General features: G+C 36.6%; 2 protein-coding genes across 2 annotated transcripts; one reads left to right on the plus strand and one right to left on the minus strand.

Moving 5' to 3' along the window:
• Positions 1 to 822: 822 nt before the first annotated feature.
• Positions 823 to 2,843, plus strand: LOC110712615 (mitotic spindle checkpoint protein MAD2-like). The gene is made up of 7 exons (XM_021891089.1): positions 823 to 1,022; positions 1,116 to 1,131; positions 1,238 to 1,368; positions 1,525 to 1,645; positions 1,743 to 1,846; positions 2,056 to 2,177; positions 2,300 to 2,843. The coding sequence occupies exons 1-7, from the start codon at positions 950 to 952 to the stop codon at positions 2,363 to 2,365; spliced, it is 633 nt and encodes a 210-aa protein (XP_021746781.1). The 5' UTR covers positions 823 to 949; the 3' UTR covers positions 2,366 to 2,843.
• A 100-nt stretch (positions 2,844 to 2,943) lies between these two features.
• Positions 2,944 to 15,205, minus strand: LOC110712614 (trihelix transcription factor GT-4-like). Its single transcript, XM_021891088.1, has 5 exons — positions 14,328 to 15,205; positions 13,014 to 13,052; positions 6,432 to 6,563; positions 3,556 to 3,780; positions 2,944 to 3,397 (listed from the first exon to the last, which is right to left on the minus strand). The coding sequence occupies exons 1-5, from the start codon at positions 14,932 to 14,934 to the stop codon at positions 3,180 to 3,182; spliced, it is 1,221 nt and encodes a 406-aa protein (XP_021746780.1). The 5' UTR covers positions 14,935 to 15,205; the 3' UTR covers positions 2,944 to 3,179.
• Between the last annotated feature and the right edge of the window lie 299 nt (positions 15,206 to 15,504).

Here is a 15,504-nt window from a genome sequence, read left to right on the forward strand (position 1 = left end):
AATATTCGACGTCACAGTTTTTACATAGGCATCACTTCTACAATTGAAATGTTCATCCCCTTCGATCTCCTTCAGCACCAATAAACTGTTTTCCCAACACCATGGCCTTCCAGACAACACCTTTTCCTTGTCCTTCCAATGAAAGAATTGGAAAGCATAAACATTAGGGTTAAGAACCCTAATCACCAGCTTGTTTGACAGAGACCAAGCCTTTATCATACTTCTTTTAAAAGCCTCTACATTAAATGGCCTCTCATTACATAATCGTCCTACCAGCAACAATTCAATATTATCCTTTGAATCTGGGCAATCAACCTCACCAAGATCAATCAAATCACTCTCCTCATCATCCAGGCGCAATGAGGAACATTTTTTAATACCGGAGCAACCACGTTCGAGACGGAACCCAGGCGTTCGAAGACGGAGGTCGTTCTCTCTTTCAAGGAGGAAACCCTTTCTTTCGAGGGAGTTTTATGTTAGTAAACTCTGATCTGAATTTATTAAGTAATAAGTACCTGAAATAACTTGAAGAGAACAACTCCTTGTAAAGAAAAAGGGATTTCATATGGAAAAATAAAAACTTCACACATTGTAATAGTAGTACGTGTAAAGCTACAACCACATGTGTGAGCTTCTCTTAACCGTTGGATTAGACAATATTCAAATTACAAACCGACCGTTGCTTTCGGATTTCCACTTGAGACATGTAATAGTGGAGCCAAAAACCCAGAAAAACTAGCCGTTACCTCTTTTTCTCTTCCCTTTTTTTGGTAGAATTTTATTTTAATTCATCAAATCAATCAACTTTATATCCCCAATTTTTCAAACCCTTTCATATTCAATTCAATTCACTTCAATAACTAAAACCCTTCAATTTTTTTCATTCATCAGTTTCATTTACACCCACAAAACCAAATCAATCAAACATCAACAACACCCACAATCTTCAATGGCTTCTAAAACTGTTGCTAAGGATATCATTACTCTTCGTGGCTCGGCCGCAATCGTAAGCGAGTTCTTTGGTAATTAATTTCTTGATTTTTTCCTTCTTTGAGTTATTTTCTTCCAAAAAAGAATTTCCCATTTTCTTAAACCCTTTTTGTTTGAATTTTCAGGGTACGCAGCAAATAGGTGAGAAATTCATCATTTGGGTCAATAAAAGTTTGAATTTTTTCTTTATTTTTACAAATTGTTGATTGATTTATCTTATAATTATTGTTAATTTTGTTATTATTAGTATATTGTATAATCGAGGGGTATACCCAGAAGAAAGTTTTGGGAAAGTGAAGAAATATGGATTGCCATTGCTTCTTACTCAAGATGAAGGTGTTAAATCTTTCATTGCTAATCTTACTGCTCAACTTTCAGGTAATTTATTATTTTTTTTATTTTTTGAAATTTTTGTGTTTTTTAATAAAACCCCAATTTTCTACTCAATAAATTTAATTAATTTACTAGGAATTTTTTAAATTTAATGTTCTGGGATTGTTTTATATATATATATTTGTTGAATTTGGATTGCAGAATGGCTTGAAGCAGGGAAATTACAGAGGATTGTTCTGGTGATAATGAGTAAATCTACAAATGAAGTTCTTGAAAGATGGAATTTCAGTATAGAGACTGATAATGAAGTTGTAGAAACTGGGTATAAAAATAAAAAATTTAAAATATATATAGTTATTTTCCTATAAAAATTATAAATTTTGTTATTAATTTTAATATTGGGTATGATTTAATTTCAGGGTATCAAGGGAAAAGAGTGACAAAGAAATAATGAGGGAAATACAAGCAATTATGAGGCAGATTGCTTCTAGCATCACTTACTTACCTTGCCTTGATGAACCATGTAATTATTATTGCTATGATTTTCTTCTATTGTTATTGTGTAAGATTGAAATGTTTCTATTTTTTTCTTATAGAAAATATAGTAGTCCCGCATTTATTATATTAGGATGTTCGGAAAAAGTTATCGTAATTTATTGTGTGATTTACCGGTTTTACCCTTACTAAGATCGAGTAATAGAAAGAGTGTAATGTCTTTGTTATGTTACACAGGTGTTTTCGACGTGTTGGCGTACACTGACAAGGATGTAGCTGCTCCTCTCACTTGGATTGAGAGTGATCCCAAATTGATTTCCAACCCCCAAATGGTGAAATTACATTCTTTTGATACCAAGGTAAAAAATAAATTGAAACAGAAGCAGTTAGTTTCTTACATTAATATTTTCCTAACTTCTTCATTAGATGTAAAATGTTGTCTTCTGAGAGTTTTAACACACAAAATAAACTTTTGATGCAGATTCACAAGGTTAACACTTTAGTATCTTACAAGAATGATGATGATGATGAATTGGATGAACAATAATCGCTGACAGTCTGTGATTTTGGAGAAAAATCGAATGAACTACGAAGCATTATGTTTGTTTTCTAGTATGTGTCAATGTGGTAATGTGAATCATTGATTCACAATTTTGTATCTGGGATTTGAAGTTTGTAATTTTGTATTACTATCAGTCACTGCCCTTCCAAAACTATTACCAGTGTTATATGGAGTACTATGTATCTAAAAGTGTTGGATTGAAGTTGATCCAATGTTAGCTGTGATTGTGACTTGTGAGAATACAGAAAACTGCATTCATCAGTCTTTCCCTGAATGTTAAACCACTAAGTAGATAATTGCAAGTTTCGTTTAGCTAGAATTCACCAGTCTTTCCCTGAATGTTAAATACAGATGCACGATCATTGCAGATGTACTAAATTTGCAGAAATTTTATTCATGTTTGAAATAGAAATGCTCATTGTATAAGACTGCATATGTTTATAACTGTCATTAAGAAACTAGTCTGTTGCTAACCTTGTGGTATTATATTGTTAAGCTAATAATACGAGATTCCACAGTCGAAATATAAGAAGTTGAGTATGTAAGGAGATTCCACAGCCATGTTTAAAGTAAAAGGCGCTGACTAATAAGGCAACTATAGCATTACACAAGGCAACTATATACAATTAGAAGTTTTATAATAAGGCAATCTATCTGTAGTTCTGTACAAAAAGGTCAGAAAATGGATATTTTCTGTCCGCAAATCACTTAAGCTAAAATGTGCTCTATGAAGATATCTGGCGGCGAACAAAAAGTAAGGCACCACCCACCAAGCAAACCAACTGCCCTCAGCTTCTTCTCAAGTCACACCACGATACACTGCATCTGGGCGAAGATCATCCAAATTATCGATATTTCTGTAGCCATTCAACTCCCTAAGACATGACCATCCCCGGCGATGCATTAACTCACGGAAATCATCCTCGGTATAAAAAGTTTTTTCTACAGTGTGGGATATCGTCTGACCGGGATATGAAATGTGGTCAGACTCCTCATAGCACAGCTTAATCGTCATACCTGAAACAAAGAAATTGTTGCAACTTCAACAGGTCAATTGCAGGGGAAGAATAAGGGACAAGGAAGGATGTCACATGCTTCAACACCATTCACATGGTAATTAAATGTACAATGGAATTCATGAGGGGAGGGGCGCAACAAGCTAATTCAACATATACCTTCATCAAGGTGAAGAGTGTAGGTTCCCAGAGGCATGTCCCGGTCAAGGGATCGAGCAACCTGTTCCTCATCCTCCAACCAAAATGCACGCTTTGTCCTTAAACCAAATGCAGATCGGATCACATCTTTGATGGCCTCAGCAGTTCCCTCTACACCAATCCTCTTAGTGTAATCACCCCATTTGACAATTATCACCCTCCCACCAAAAGGATGAGTATCATCACCTGCAAAAGCAAGGTAAAAATTAGTATCAAAACTCAAGAAATAAAACAAAACATGTCTGCTGAAGAGAGAGAGAGAGAGTAGGGCCTCTCCTCCCAAGACGGAAAATTAAAAGAAAAGAAACTAAAAGAAGAAATCAAAGGAAAATCAGAGGGAGGAAAAGAAAAAAATACTGGTAAAACCAGCACCAAGAAGGCAAGAAGAAATAACGATTATAAAAAATAAATAATAAAATGGGAAAAAAAAATGATGATGAAAATGTTGAGCTTTATGGAAAAGCTTCCAGATATTAGGATTTTGGAATATACAGAGACCAGGTTCAGGTGAGTTGTCTGCCAGGCTAAAGTCCACAGTCAGCAGTTCACAGTTCACGCGCATTACAGACAAGTTAAGGGAACTATATTCAGACTTTCTGTTAAACTGCCTCTAAGCAGAATCAGTAAGATGCTCACACCAAGCCTTGGCAAAGGCCATTCGAGGCATGCACCAGCTAATGTAGTTACATATAGTGAACCTTGTGGCACCCAGGCATCTCAGCCTCTCCAATCCAGTGAAGTGCATGACATGTGCCTAGTTGCGCACATGTACATTTGAGGCCTGAGTTTTTAAAACTAAGTCTATAACTAACACATGATTCAACCATGATTTTAGATCACAAACCTAGACATCATTTGTCACATCACATAAAAACAGCAAACTATCCATATAACCATCTACAGCCCCATCCCACTCTTCAGACACAAACAAAAAGGAAAGAATAAGAAGAGAAACAGCCGGGTTACTCATTAGTCACTCAACTCTTTATCCCCACCTTCTAAGTCAAGATTTGGATTTCCCTTCAGGCAGTAGTAATTCTGTTCTAGAGTTTTCTCATGTATTGTTCTCAGTTCTCACATCATAAATCATAGGAATATAAGACAGAAGAAACTGGAGACGATATTCAGAAATAAGAATGAATGGTACAACATTGCACTTACAAAAACGCCCCATCTAAATTTATTACTTAGAAGTCACAAATTCCTGAAGGAACAAAATAGAAGTCACGAAGTAAGAAATTGACCTTCCTACATACTCTGGGCCACTAGAAGCCACTCAAATCAAAGTATTATGAACCTTTTCAAACTCAAAAAAAAGCTCTGAGTGAGACCGAGAGAACTATACAAACCCTCTCTTTTTTATCTTCAAGTCCGAAGATAATTTCATAATAGCTTGAGAAGCACAAATCCAGTCATTAAATCCTCCTGAATCTATATTACCTATTTCAGTTTACTTTACAAGAATCCTGATCAGCTATAAGAGAACCGTCAATTAATTCTCAAAAAATCAAACATGAAACCACTCCAAATGACCCTGTTTGGCTGTTTCTTTTTTAATAAAGCTTTAAATCCCTCCTACCTCTAAATAAAGTTGTAGCCATAAAATGCCCTGAATTTTCATACGGGAATGTGATAGAGCTAGTTTGAGGTTTTTATTAAGTAACAAATTCAAAGATATTTAGTTGAAATTATGGAAGTAATATGTCACAAGACTTAAAACTTACAAGGCATGTTCGAGCACCCACATCCAAACTTTTAGATTGCATAAACTAATGGAAGCCTAATAAGATATAAGGCACCGAAACACATCCACATAATTCCCCCTGAAGTATTAATACTCAATAGTCAAACCCTTGACTGTGTTCATATTCAATTGTACCAATCACTTCACTTGAGTCTGAGGCGCTTAGAGCAACTCCAATGGTAAGCTAATTGTGAAATTAGCTTGCCATGCCACCTAGGATTGCAAAGCTAATCTACCTTGTAGCTAATTAATCCCACAATGGTTAAGCTAATTTTCAATAAAAAAAAAAAAATTTATTTAATTTTTTTTAATTCCCACAATTTGCTAAGCTAATTAGCTTAGCTAAGCGAATAGCTTTGCCCAGCTAATTTGGTAATGCAATTCCAATGGTTAAGCTAATTATTTATTAGTTTCATAAATTGCAAGCTAGTCCTAATTTTCCACTGTGGAGTTGCTCTTAGCTTTAGATACTTTTTCAAACAGGCAGTCATGTACAATCAATATTTTCCATCCTCGTTGTATTAAAGTGATCTTATGTAATAAAAAAAATAAAAAATAAAAAAAATAAAATAAAATAAAAATAGAACAAGACCTACATTGTAGCTAATCAACCCATTGAATCTCCTAACCTCAAACATGCAACTTATATTTGTTACAGCAATTTTTCAACAGAAAAGATGAAGTTTACAGTAAATAGAGACAGATAAATGATAATGTGAAGTGTGAACCTCACGATCATTATAACTTTTGATGTTCCTTTGAGACAAGTTCTTTTTCTTAAATTGCACAAATTGTGAATTTATTTTGAAGCTCATATGATTCAAGCCTTTTCTCTTTACCTTATTCTTACAGCTGATTTATGTTAAAATCAGACCAAAGTGGACCATAAAAAACTCAAAACAATACCAAACATAGTTATAACGATAAGTCGATAACAATTCACACCAAACAATAAATTCAAACCAGACTGCACCAGAAGATACCAGACTAGTCCACATCAAACAGTCAGACAAGAACTTTAAAAAATAAGAATTAAGACCAACACGCCAAACATAAAGTGAAGAAAACATAGCCTCCATGTAAACAAGATTACCATTTCCAGGAGTCTCACGCCAAAATGATGGGGGACAACCCCCGTCTGTTACGGCATCAGCTGCAGTAATGGCAAGAGGATGTCCCTCGTGATCCAAACGCCTCTCCAAGTTCAGAGTTGGCCTCCCGTTAGCTGTACCAAAAAGAAATAATATCATAGTTAGTACATAAATCCAATGAGTACAAACTTTGAAGTTTGAACAGACAAAATGTCAATTTAAAAAAAAAATCAATTGTAAATACAATAAGCCATTCACAAGAAAAGCAGGAGCAAAAGACGACTGGGAAAGGAAAAAGGAGAAGGACAAAAGAATAATGTCAGTATGCTTCACAACTAATAGATTTTAGCATTTGAACGTGGATGCATGTGAAGGCATTACAATTTTCCCATCAAATAGGACAAGGGCGGGTGCCAACTAACCAATTTCTTCTTCCTCAATCTTAATCTTCATTGGTTACTCAATCTTAATCTCCAATGGTTCCTCAATCATCGGTTCCACAATCATTTGTTCCTCAATCATCGGTTCCACAATCATTTGTTCCTCAATCTTAATCCCCATTGGTCCCTCAATCTTAATTTTCTTTGGTTTGTGCATTTCTAAGATAGAGCAGAAGATATAGAAGGCCAAAACTCAAAGACCAGAGAGATGCAATGTCACAAACGCTGACAAGAATATAGCAGGAATTATAATACTCCGGAGAATCAGATCCAAGATCCCTACACATCAAGTGTACCGAGCTTCATCATTAAAATTTCAAAACAATCTTCACTCAATTTTCAGAATTTATGGGTTCAAAATCAATAATTGAGGCTTTACTACTATGAGGGTTTTGAAATCTCTTGAGTAGGCTTTTCTCAATAGAACAATTAAACCAAGTATAAGTCAGGTGACACTCGCCTAATCTAAAGGTTTTTTTATTTGATTTCACTCATCACATTAAAATTTCTCTCAGCTTAGAGTCACACTCCAAGACAAGCACACAAGTTTCTGGACACTCCAATTTTATCAATCAAACAATTTCATGTATAACAAACAAAAATAAAGCAACATATAGCCTCATGATATTGTCTCCTAATATGACTGGAAAACACAAGAAAAGTTTTAGGAAACAAATCAATCTTAACAAATCTCATGAATTATTAGCAACAATAAAGCTATAAATAGCCTCACAAAATTGTCCATCTGTCCTATTAACTAAAGGAAACAAAATAAAGCCTCTCATATGACTAGAAAACACGTGGATAGTTTTTAGGAAACAAATTAACCTTACAGCTTTCCTTAACTCTCCTACTGTGTATAAAAAGGTGGATCTACACGTGAGTCTTGAGATGAAAGGGGTGAAGCACTCTTTCTGATCCAATCAAGGCAATTTCAAAGAGGAGTAGCGAGGCACAAAAGGTCCACATAAGCACAGTGAGGTAGACAACATCTTATACACGAAAACAATTTTATATCATTACATGAGCCATGCATTAGCTTTGCACATAGACTCTAGGATCCTTATTGACTTGGTGCTCTGTAGAGATTTTTTTTTTTTTTTTTAAACATTTCTCATCAAGTGAGATTATGAAACAAAACCAAGCAAGAAACAAGTGAGTGAGAAAATTCTTACTAAGTCTAAGTGTTGCAGAATTCACACAAAAGCAGTCATACTTACAAAAATTATTTTCAAGTGTATAAGGAAACAAAAAGAAAGTAGAAAAATTCAATGCCAAAGGCCCCTAAGCCTTAAAATAGTTATATGCCTATAAGAAATCTATCCTAGTGTAGGAAACCAACTAGCTCTGGAATCTAGTCAGCTGCATGAGAAGCTTGCTTGATAACCACCTCAATTATTTCTCTGTCTACCTTGCAAGATAGGTTTCAGCCCTAACTCAACATTGCAGCCCAAATGGCCCCTAAATAAATAGCTTAAACAACTCCAATAACTAAAATCATCACTTTAGCTGTACAGAAAACCATATTTATCTCTATAAAACTATCAAAGAAAAGTAAGGCCAAACAGTGGACACTGCATCACATCATGGCAGCTCAGATACACTGGTATGGTATTCCACACGCAATCTGAAGCCGCTACATACTATGAAGGTATGTGAAAAAGGAAGAATGTCAATACGACAACCATTGAGGGGCACAACAACAAAGGGGTTTTTATATGAGAAGTAACATTTAATGGAATACAAAGGATAAATAGTTTTTGACATGTCTTAACCTTAAAGTCAGATTGAAAAGGCATTTCAAAATCCCATTGTTCAATGCAGAGATGCAACTACAAAAGTCACTTTCAGAATATTGACAGACCATGCTTTTGTATGTGCACATCCAATGAAGACTTGTCATAAAAGATAGGAAGATTGATAAAGGCAGGCTAATGACAATTAAAAGGAAATGGTCACCGGCATTAGCTACAACAGGCTAGTCAAATAGTTTGGATAAAATCTATCTACCATTCAAATGACCTTGATGTAGTAACATCTCTGAATTTAGATTACTAATCCCTCCATCCCTTAATACAAAGCCTCTTTCTAGCATTTATTACTCACATAATAAAGAGAAAGAGGCTTTTAATTTAGAACGGAGGGAGTACTATGTTAATAACCATAAATTGAAAATGGTATGCAAGACATTAAAGAACAAAGCCAATCAACAGGATACTGTATAGGAACAAGGAAGCTGAACAAAGTAGTTGACGCTCTAGCCAATGAAGCTATAAACAAAGACTAATGAATCATTCTAATACATCCTACATTCCTGTATGAAGGATTAAATGCTATAACCAGTGCTACTTAATTCATAAACCCCCTTGTGTAACTGGAAAAGGTGAATTAATAAATGAAAGTAGTACAATTTGGTCAAATTTACGAAACTAACTAGCGAATTGAACAACACTCTGTTTGCATTATTGCCTACAAACACTATGACATAGTGTTTATGCCATATTATCATATTGAATTTTGAAATATTATTTTATGGTTCTTTTCTTTCAGCAGTAGCGGACCTAGAAATTTGACAATGGGGGGAGAATTTCGATAATTCAACTAACATCAACCTATTTAAAAAAATTAAAACGGGTACACAATAAAAGTAATTTGGGTTTGGTTGGGAAATAGAAATAAGGGAGTAGTCGAGTGGTATGGTTGAAATAAAACACCCCCCAAAAAAAAGGAGTGATGTTACAAGGGGGATTCGAATGCCATATTATCTTGTGATGTTAATTTCTTAACAAACATTTGCCGAAGATGTTCGCTGCAGTCCATGACTCGTGGTTGCGTGGGTGGTGGTTCGTGCCTCGTGGTTGGGAAATAAAAATAATGGAGTAGTCGAGTGGTTTGGTTAAAATAAAGGAATTTTATATTTTTACCACCTCTAAAAAACAACTTAATTGTTTTTACCACCTCCATAAAAAAAAAAAGTTTTATTTTATCACCACATAAAAAAAAGGTCAAATTAGAAAATAACACCTGTTAAAATACCGTATTTTGATTTTAACACCTTAACATTTCAAAGTTTTATTATAACACCTACTAAAAAATTAAAATTTTGGTTTCACCACCAGAAAACGGATTCCGTGACGGAAATTTTGCATGGGCCCCACAAATTAGCTTACCCTCCAAATTTCTTCCTATTCATTTCGACTATCACCCACATTCCCAAATTGCTTCACTGAGTCACTCCACAGACTGCACCCCCCTTCTCTCCCCCCACCCCCCCTCCCCCTCCATTTCTCTCTCCTCCATTGAAGCGCATTCTGAATCCTCCATTGAATCAGCTTTCGACCTCTCTCCTCCATTGAACATTCTGAGGTAAGATGTTTTTAACTTTTATTTGTGCTTTCTATGATTTTAGAAAATCAATTTCACAATCCAGTGATTAACAATCGTAATCAATATCCCCAGATCGTCGGCGACCTGCCTGCTTCGCCGGCGACAACACCACCACCGACGCCACCTAGAAACACCCACCCTTCAAATCCAGAACCCACCACCACGAACCCACCACCACGAACCACGAACTCATCACACCACGAAACCAAAACCCCCGACTCACCTAGCTCACCCACGCGAACCTAAATCCACGACCCACCACCCACGAACCACCCACCTAACCCACGATTCACCACCCACCAACCCACAAAACCACCAAAGTTAAACAGAACGACCTAGCACCACCACCGACGCCACCTAGAAACACCCACCCTTCAAATCCAGAACCCACCACCACGAACCCAGAACCACGAACCCACCACCACGAACACAAACTCATCACACCGCGAAACCAAAACTCTCGACTCACCTAGCTCACCCACGCGAACCCAAATCCACGAATCAAAATGGGTAATTTACTGTTTTACCATGGCATGATCTGCTGCAATTTGAAGAATTTTCGATCGATTTTGCTAATAGAAAACAAAAACCCAGAGGAGAGAGAAAGTGAGAGAGATGATGAACAAGTTTATTTTTTGAGGGGTTGTTTGTTGTTGTTTGAGTATTAAATTTGAGTTAAATTTAATCATTTATTGAGACAGTTTTTTAGGCAGTTAGCATTAATACATAATTTAGGTGGACCACTTTTCATAATTTTTCTACCATTTTCCTATTTTGGGTGATAGTCGTAATGAATAGGAAGAAATTTGGAGGGTAAGCTAATTTGTGGGGCCCATGCAAAATTTCCGTCACGGAATCCGTTTTCTGGTGGTGAAACCAAAATTTTAATTTTTTAGTAGGTGTTATAATAAAACTTTGAAATGTTAAGGTGTTAAAATCAAAATACGGTCTTTTAACAGGTGTTATTTTCTAATTTGGCCTAAAAAAATGAAAATTGAGTTTTACCACCAATCACCGCCAACTAGACCTGGCAAACAGGTCATCCAGGTCGGGTTCGAGTCGGGTCAATTCAGGTCGGGTCTAGTTCGGGTCAGCAAATGTTCGGGTCGGGTTCGAGTCGAGTCGGGTCGATTCGGGTTTTGGGTCAAATCGGGTCAACACTTCGGGTCAAGTTCAGGTTGGGTCAAGTTCAGGCCGTGTCAATTCGGGTCAAGTCTGTTCGGATCGGGTCAATTTTTAAAATCAATTTTTGGGTCAATTTTGGGTCGAGTCAAATTCGGATAGATTCAATTCGGGTCGGGTCTATTCATGTCAAGTTTGTGCCGGGTCACCAAAATAAATTCATTTTTAAAAAATAGTTTGAAAAATTAAGTAAAATCGTTAAAAAAAAAAAAAACATGAGTGCCTATAAAGTAGGAAATAAAGAGGCCCTAAACTAGGTAATTCACTATTTCACCCTATTCACTTAGGATTCGGGTCGGGTCACTACGGGTCAATCAATTTGGGTTAAAATTGGGTCAGGTCACTTCGGGTTTCGGGTCATTTCGGGTCAGGTCAAGTTCGGATTTCGGGTCGATTTCGGGTCAGGTCATTCGGGTCGGGTCACTTCAGGTCATCGGGTCATGTTCGGGTCAACTCTATTTCGGGTCGGGTTCGGGTCGAGTTAGTTCATTTTCGGGTCAATATTCGGGTTACGGGTCGGGTCAATCAGGTCAGGTCAAGATTGTCAGGTCTACCGCCAACTAACGGATTATGTCCATCAATTCGTTAGTGGGGTCTATCATGTCCACGTGTCACCATATTATTGGGTAATAAAATATATAAATTAAAAAATTAAAAAAAACAAAATCCAATAATATGGTGACACGTAGACATGGTACGCCCCTATCGGATTTATGGACGAAATCCGATAAATTAAAAAATGAATGATTTTACAAGGGGGATTCGAACCCTGATCTAGGTAAACCTGAAATTGGGCCCCTTGACTATTTTTAGCCCACTACCAACTTAGCTAAGGCAAACAACTTGTTTATTCTTACACTCAATTTTATACAACTATTTTTCCAATTTTATTTTTTTTCCTAAATTTTTTTTTCCTTTGTTTTTTTTTCCCGAAAGTGGGGGGACAATGGTCCCCCCTTGTTCCTTCATGGGTCCGCCCCTGTTAGTGATGATGCTTCTCACAGTTAGAACTTAGAAGAGACCATGTCAAGTAGTGCAGAGCACAATTAACCCTCTAGGAGGAGTAGCAAGCTGCTTGTGCCATAGTCCCCTTTCCTCTAAAAATGAGCTCGATATTATCACAAATTAATTGCATATACATCAGATAGCAAGCTAATAAAAAATAGACGGCGTGCTTGATCTAGACAAGCTACCAAATGATAGAGATGAAAGAAACTAAAAAAATGTGCTTAAATGCCATAGATGATTGCATCAGAAGATCAAGTAATAGAAATATGAAGGTGAGACAAGCAAAAAGTATTAGCCATGGCAATCTTGCTTCATGGATCAACATCTTGCAGTTTCACTTCTATTCCCTTAACCTTGACATTATAATCAACTATCTCTCTTTCACCTCACTTTAGTAGAACCCTAGCAGGGGATTTTAATCAACTACAACATCTACACTGCACTTTTTGAGTAGTGCTACTCACCAACCATAATTATCATACTTTATTGGTTTTCAGCTCTTACAATGTTCCAAAAACAATTCAAGATACCGATCTTATTTCCATAAATGGGTTTGACGTGTTATACCTTCAATGGGTCCAAAAGGAATAGAAGCATCATCAATACCTGAACAAAGACAATAAATAAAAAGCATCATTAGGAAATACACTATTTCATAATCTTTGCTTTTCAGAACCATCATCACTGACTTCTGAGAAGCGCAAGGAGCCAAGGAATAGCAAAGCAACAGTAGAAACAACAGGAAAACTTCGAACAAGGTCATACTACAGAGGTCTTTATACACATTTTTAGGGAGTTACTAGCAAAAGCATACAAACACTGATTTCAAAATATGACACTGATATCAAAATATGCATCCCAGATCCCACCACACACAAGCGCGCTAAAATAGCTCCCCGGCAAATTCATAAAAGACCCAGATAGCATATGTTTCAGTTCATTAATCTTTATACTCCAAGAAGAGGGATAAATGGCAGAGTACTCAGCATAATAACTATCAACCTCCATCAGCCAAACTAAGTACTTGGTTCTAAAAAACATGTATGATCAAAGATAAACATGTGAATGATGTGATAATCATTTGAACAAATAGTTGTTAAAGGATCTTGATTCTATAGACAAATAATAATACTGAATTATAAGTGTTGACTGTTGATGTCTTCTTGGTCACAGGCCCTCTCCACATAATAATCACATTTAATCCAATCAATTCAGTAGTCACAAAAAACTTCTAGTTCAAATGAAGGCTCAGAGCTATAACTCTTATCAGTTTACATGTCCCATTTAGACTTTCTCCACACAAAATTTCAAGATAGAAGAACTCTGCAAAATAAAAGCAGCATTTTTCATACTCATTTTATTGGAACAATCTAAGAATGTAATTCCCTATCCAGATTGAAGCCGCCTCACCAAACAACACCCTGATAAATGCAAAAATCATTTTCTTTACAATCTACCGTCTCTAATCCTTTGAATGAGAAGGTCAAAGAAATTATGATAGCACTATGGACTTATATCAGCTTTCAACAGCTCCTCGAGCCACCCATACCCAAGAAGCCAAGATCGGCAAATATCACCATGAAGAGTCAAGCAACAATTTGGTGAAATTACCAATAAAACATGGATACACATATACTGTTTCAAGATTTCCAAACACCCAATGCCACAAACAACCCCAAAATTCAAATACTCCCCAAATGGAACAAAACCATTCAAGACCCAACAAAATAGCAAAATTCTCACCAGGAACTAAACAATATACTAAATTTAACAATTATCAAAGCTAAAAATAGTGCAATACCCACATATACTAAACAACTAACACCTCAACAAACCCAACTAATAATGACAGAAAATTCCACAAAAATAAAAAGCACAAACCTTTATCAGAGAATTGCAAGAAAGAATCAACCTTAGAAGAATGATTATTAACCCCATCATTACTATTATGATTAGGGCTTTTATACCCAGCAGAATTGGAACCGCAACGATTTCTATCCCTCAAAATCTCTTCAATTTCCTTATAACACAACATCTTAGCATTCCCATTTGCAGCATTACCCATTTGCTGCTTGGCTTTCTTAAATTCTTTAAGCAAATTCCTCCACTTATCAGTACACATAGTAGGACTCCTATCAAACCCTCTATCCCTCATTTTGGCCGAAATCTGCTCCCACAAATGCTTATTTGATTTAGAAGTGTTGAACAGAGAATCCATCTCTCTCCTCAAGCTAATTAGATTCCGGGTTTCGTCTTGAACCCAAGTTTCGGCCCGCTTCTTCGGGCCCGAAGATGACGGTGTTGTCGCCGAAGCGGGTAAACGGTGGGGTTCATGGATTTGGGGGTGGTGGGGGTGGTGGTGGTGGGTGGGACCCACTTCGATGAGCATGTCGTTGTGGTGGTCTTCGTCGGAGAAGTCGAGAGATGAAGGGGGTTTGGAGGTTGTGTTAATTGGGGTGGGGTTGTGATTGGAATCGGAAATGTACATGATTTTTAATGGGGTTTTTTGGGGAAGAGAGAAATTGAGGAATTTTAGGGGAGAATTTGGGAATTAGGGTTTAAATGGATTTGGAAATTTGGGTTGAAATTGAGGAAAGATTGAGAATCTTGAAGAATTTGGCATTGGAGGGAGGTGGGATTCCGGGGAGGTGAGTGAGACACTGGAGTCGGAGACTCGGAGTTAAAGGCTGTGTTGTCTTCGGCTTAATTTTTTACTACTCCGTACTTACGAGTACCATTTTGTAAACAAATTGAATTACAGAATACTTTTAGGAAATTTAACACCTTTAAGAGTAATTTGTTGTGAAAAAATAGCTTATAAATTTTTTTTTATGAAAATACACCTATTACTAGAAATTATTTGTCAAATAACACTTTAAGGCGGTTTCCAACCTGTTGACTTGGTTTAACGGCATTGACTACCACGTGGGAGTCACGTGCGTCGATTTACCCCTCCCTTCTAACTCTTTACCCTTTCTCTCCTTCCAACTCTTTACCCTTTCTCTCCTTCCAACTTTATTTTCTCTCTCCTCTCAATTTCTTCCCCAATTAAACCCTT

This window comes from Chenopodium quinoa, unplaced genomic scaffold (assembly GCF_001683475.1).
Source record: "Chenopodium quinoa cultivar QQ74 unplaced genomic scaffold, ASM168347v1, whole genome shotgun sequence".
Classification (NCBI taxonomy): Eukaryota; Viridiplantae; Streptophyta; class Magnoliopsida; order Caryophyllales; family Amaranthaceae; genus Chenopodium; species Chenopodium quinoa.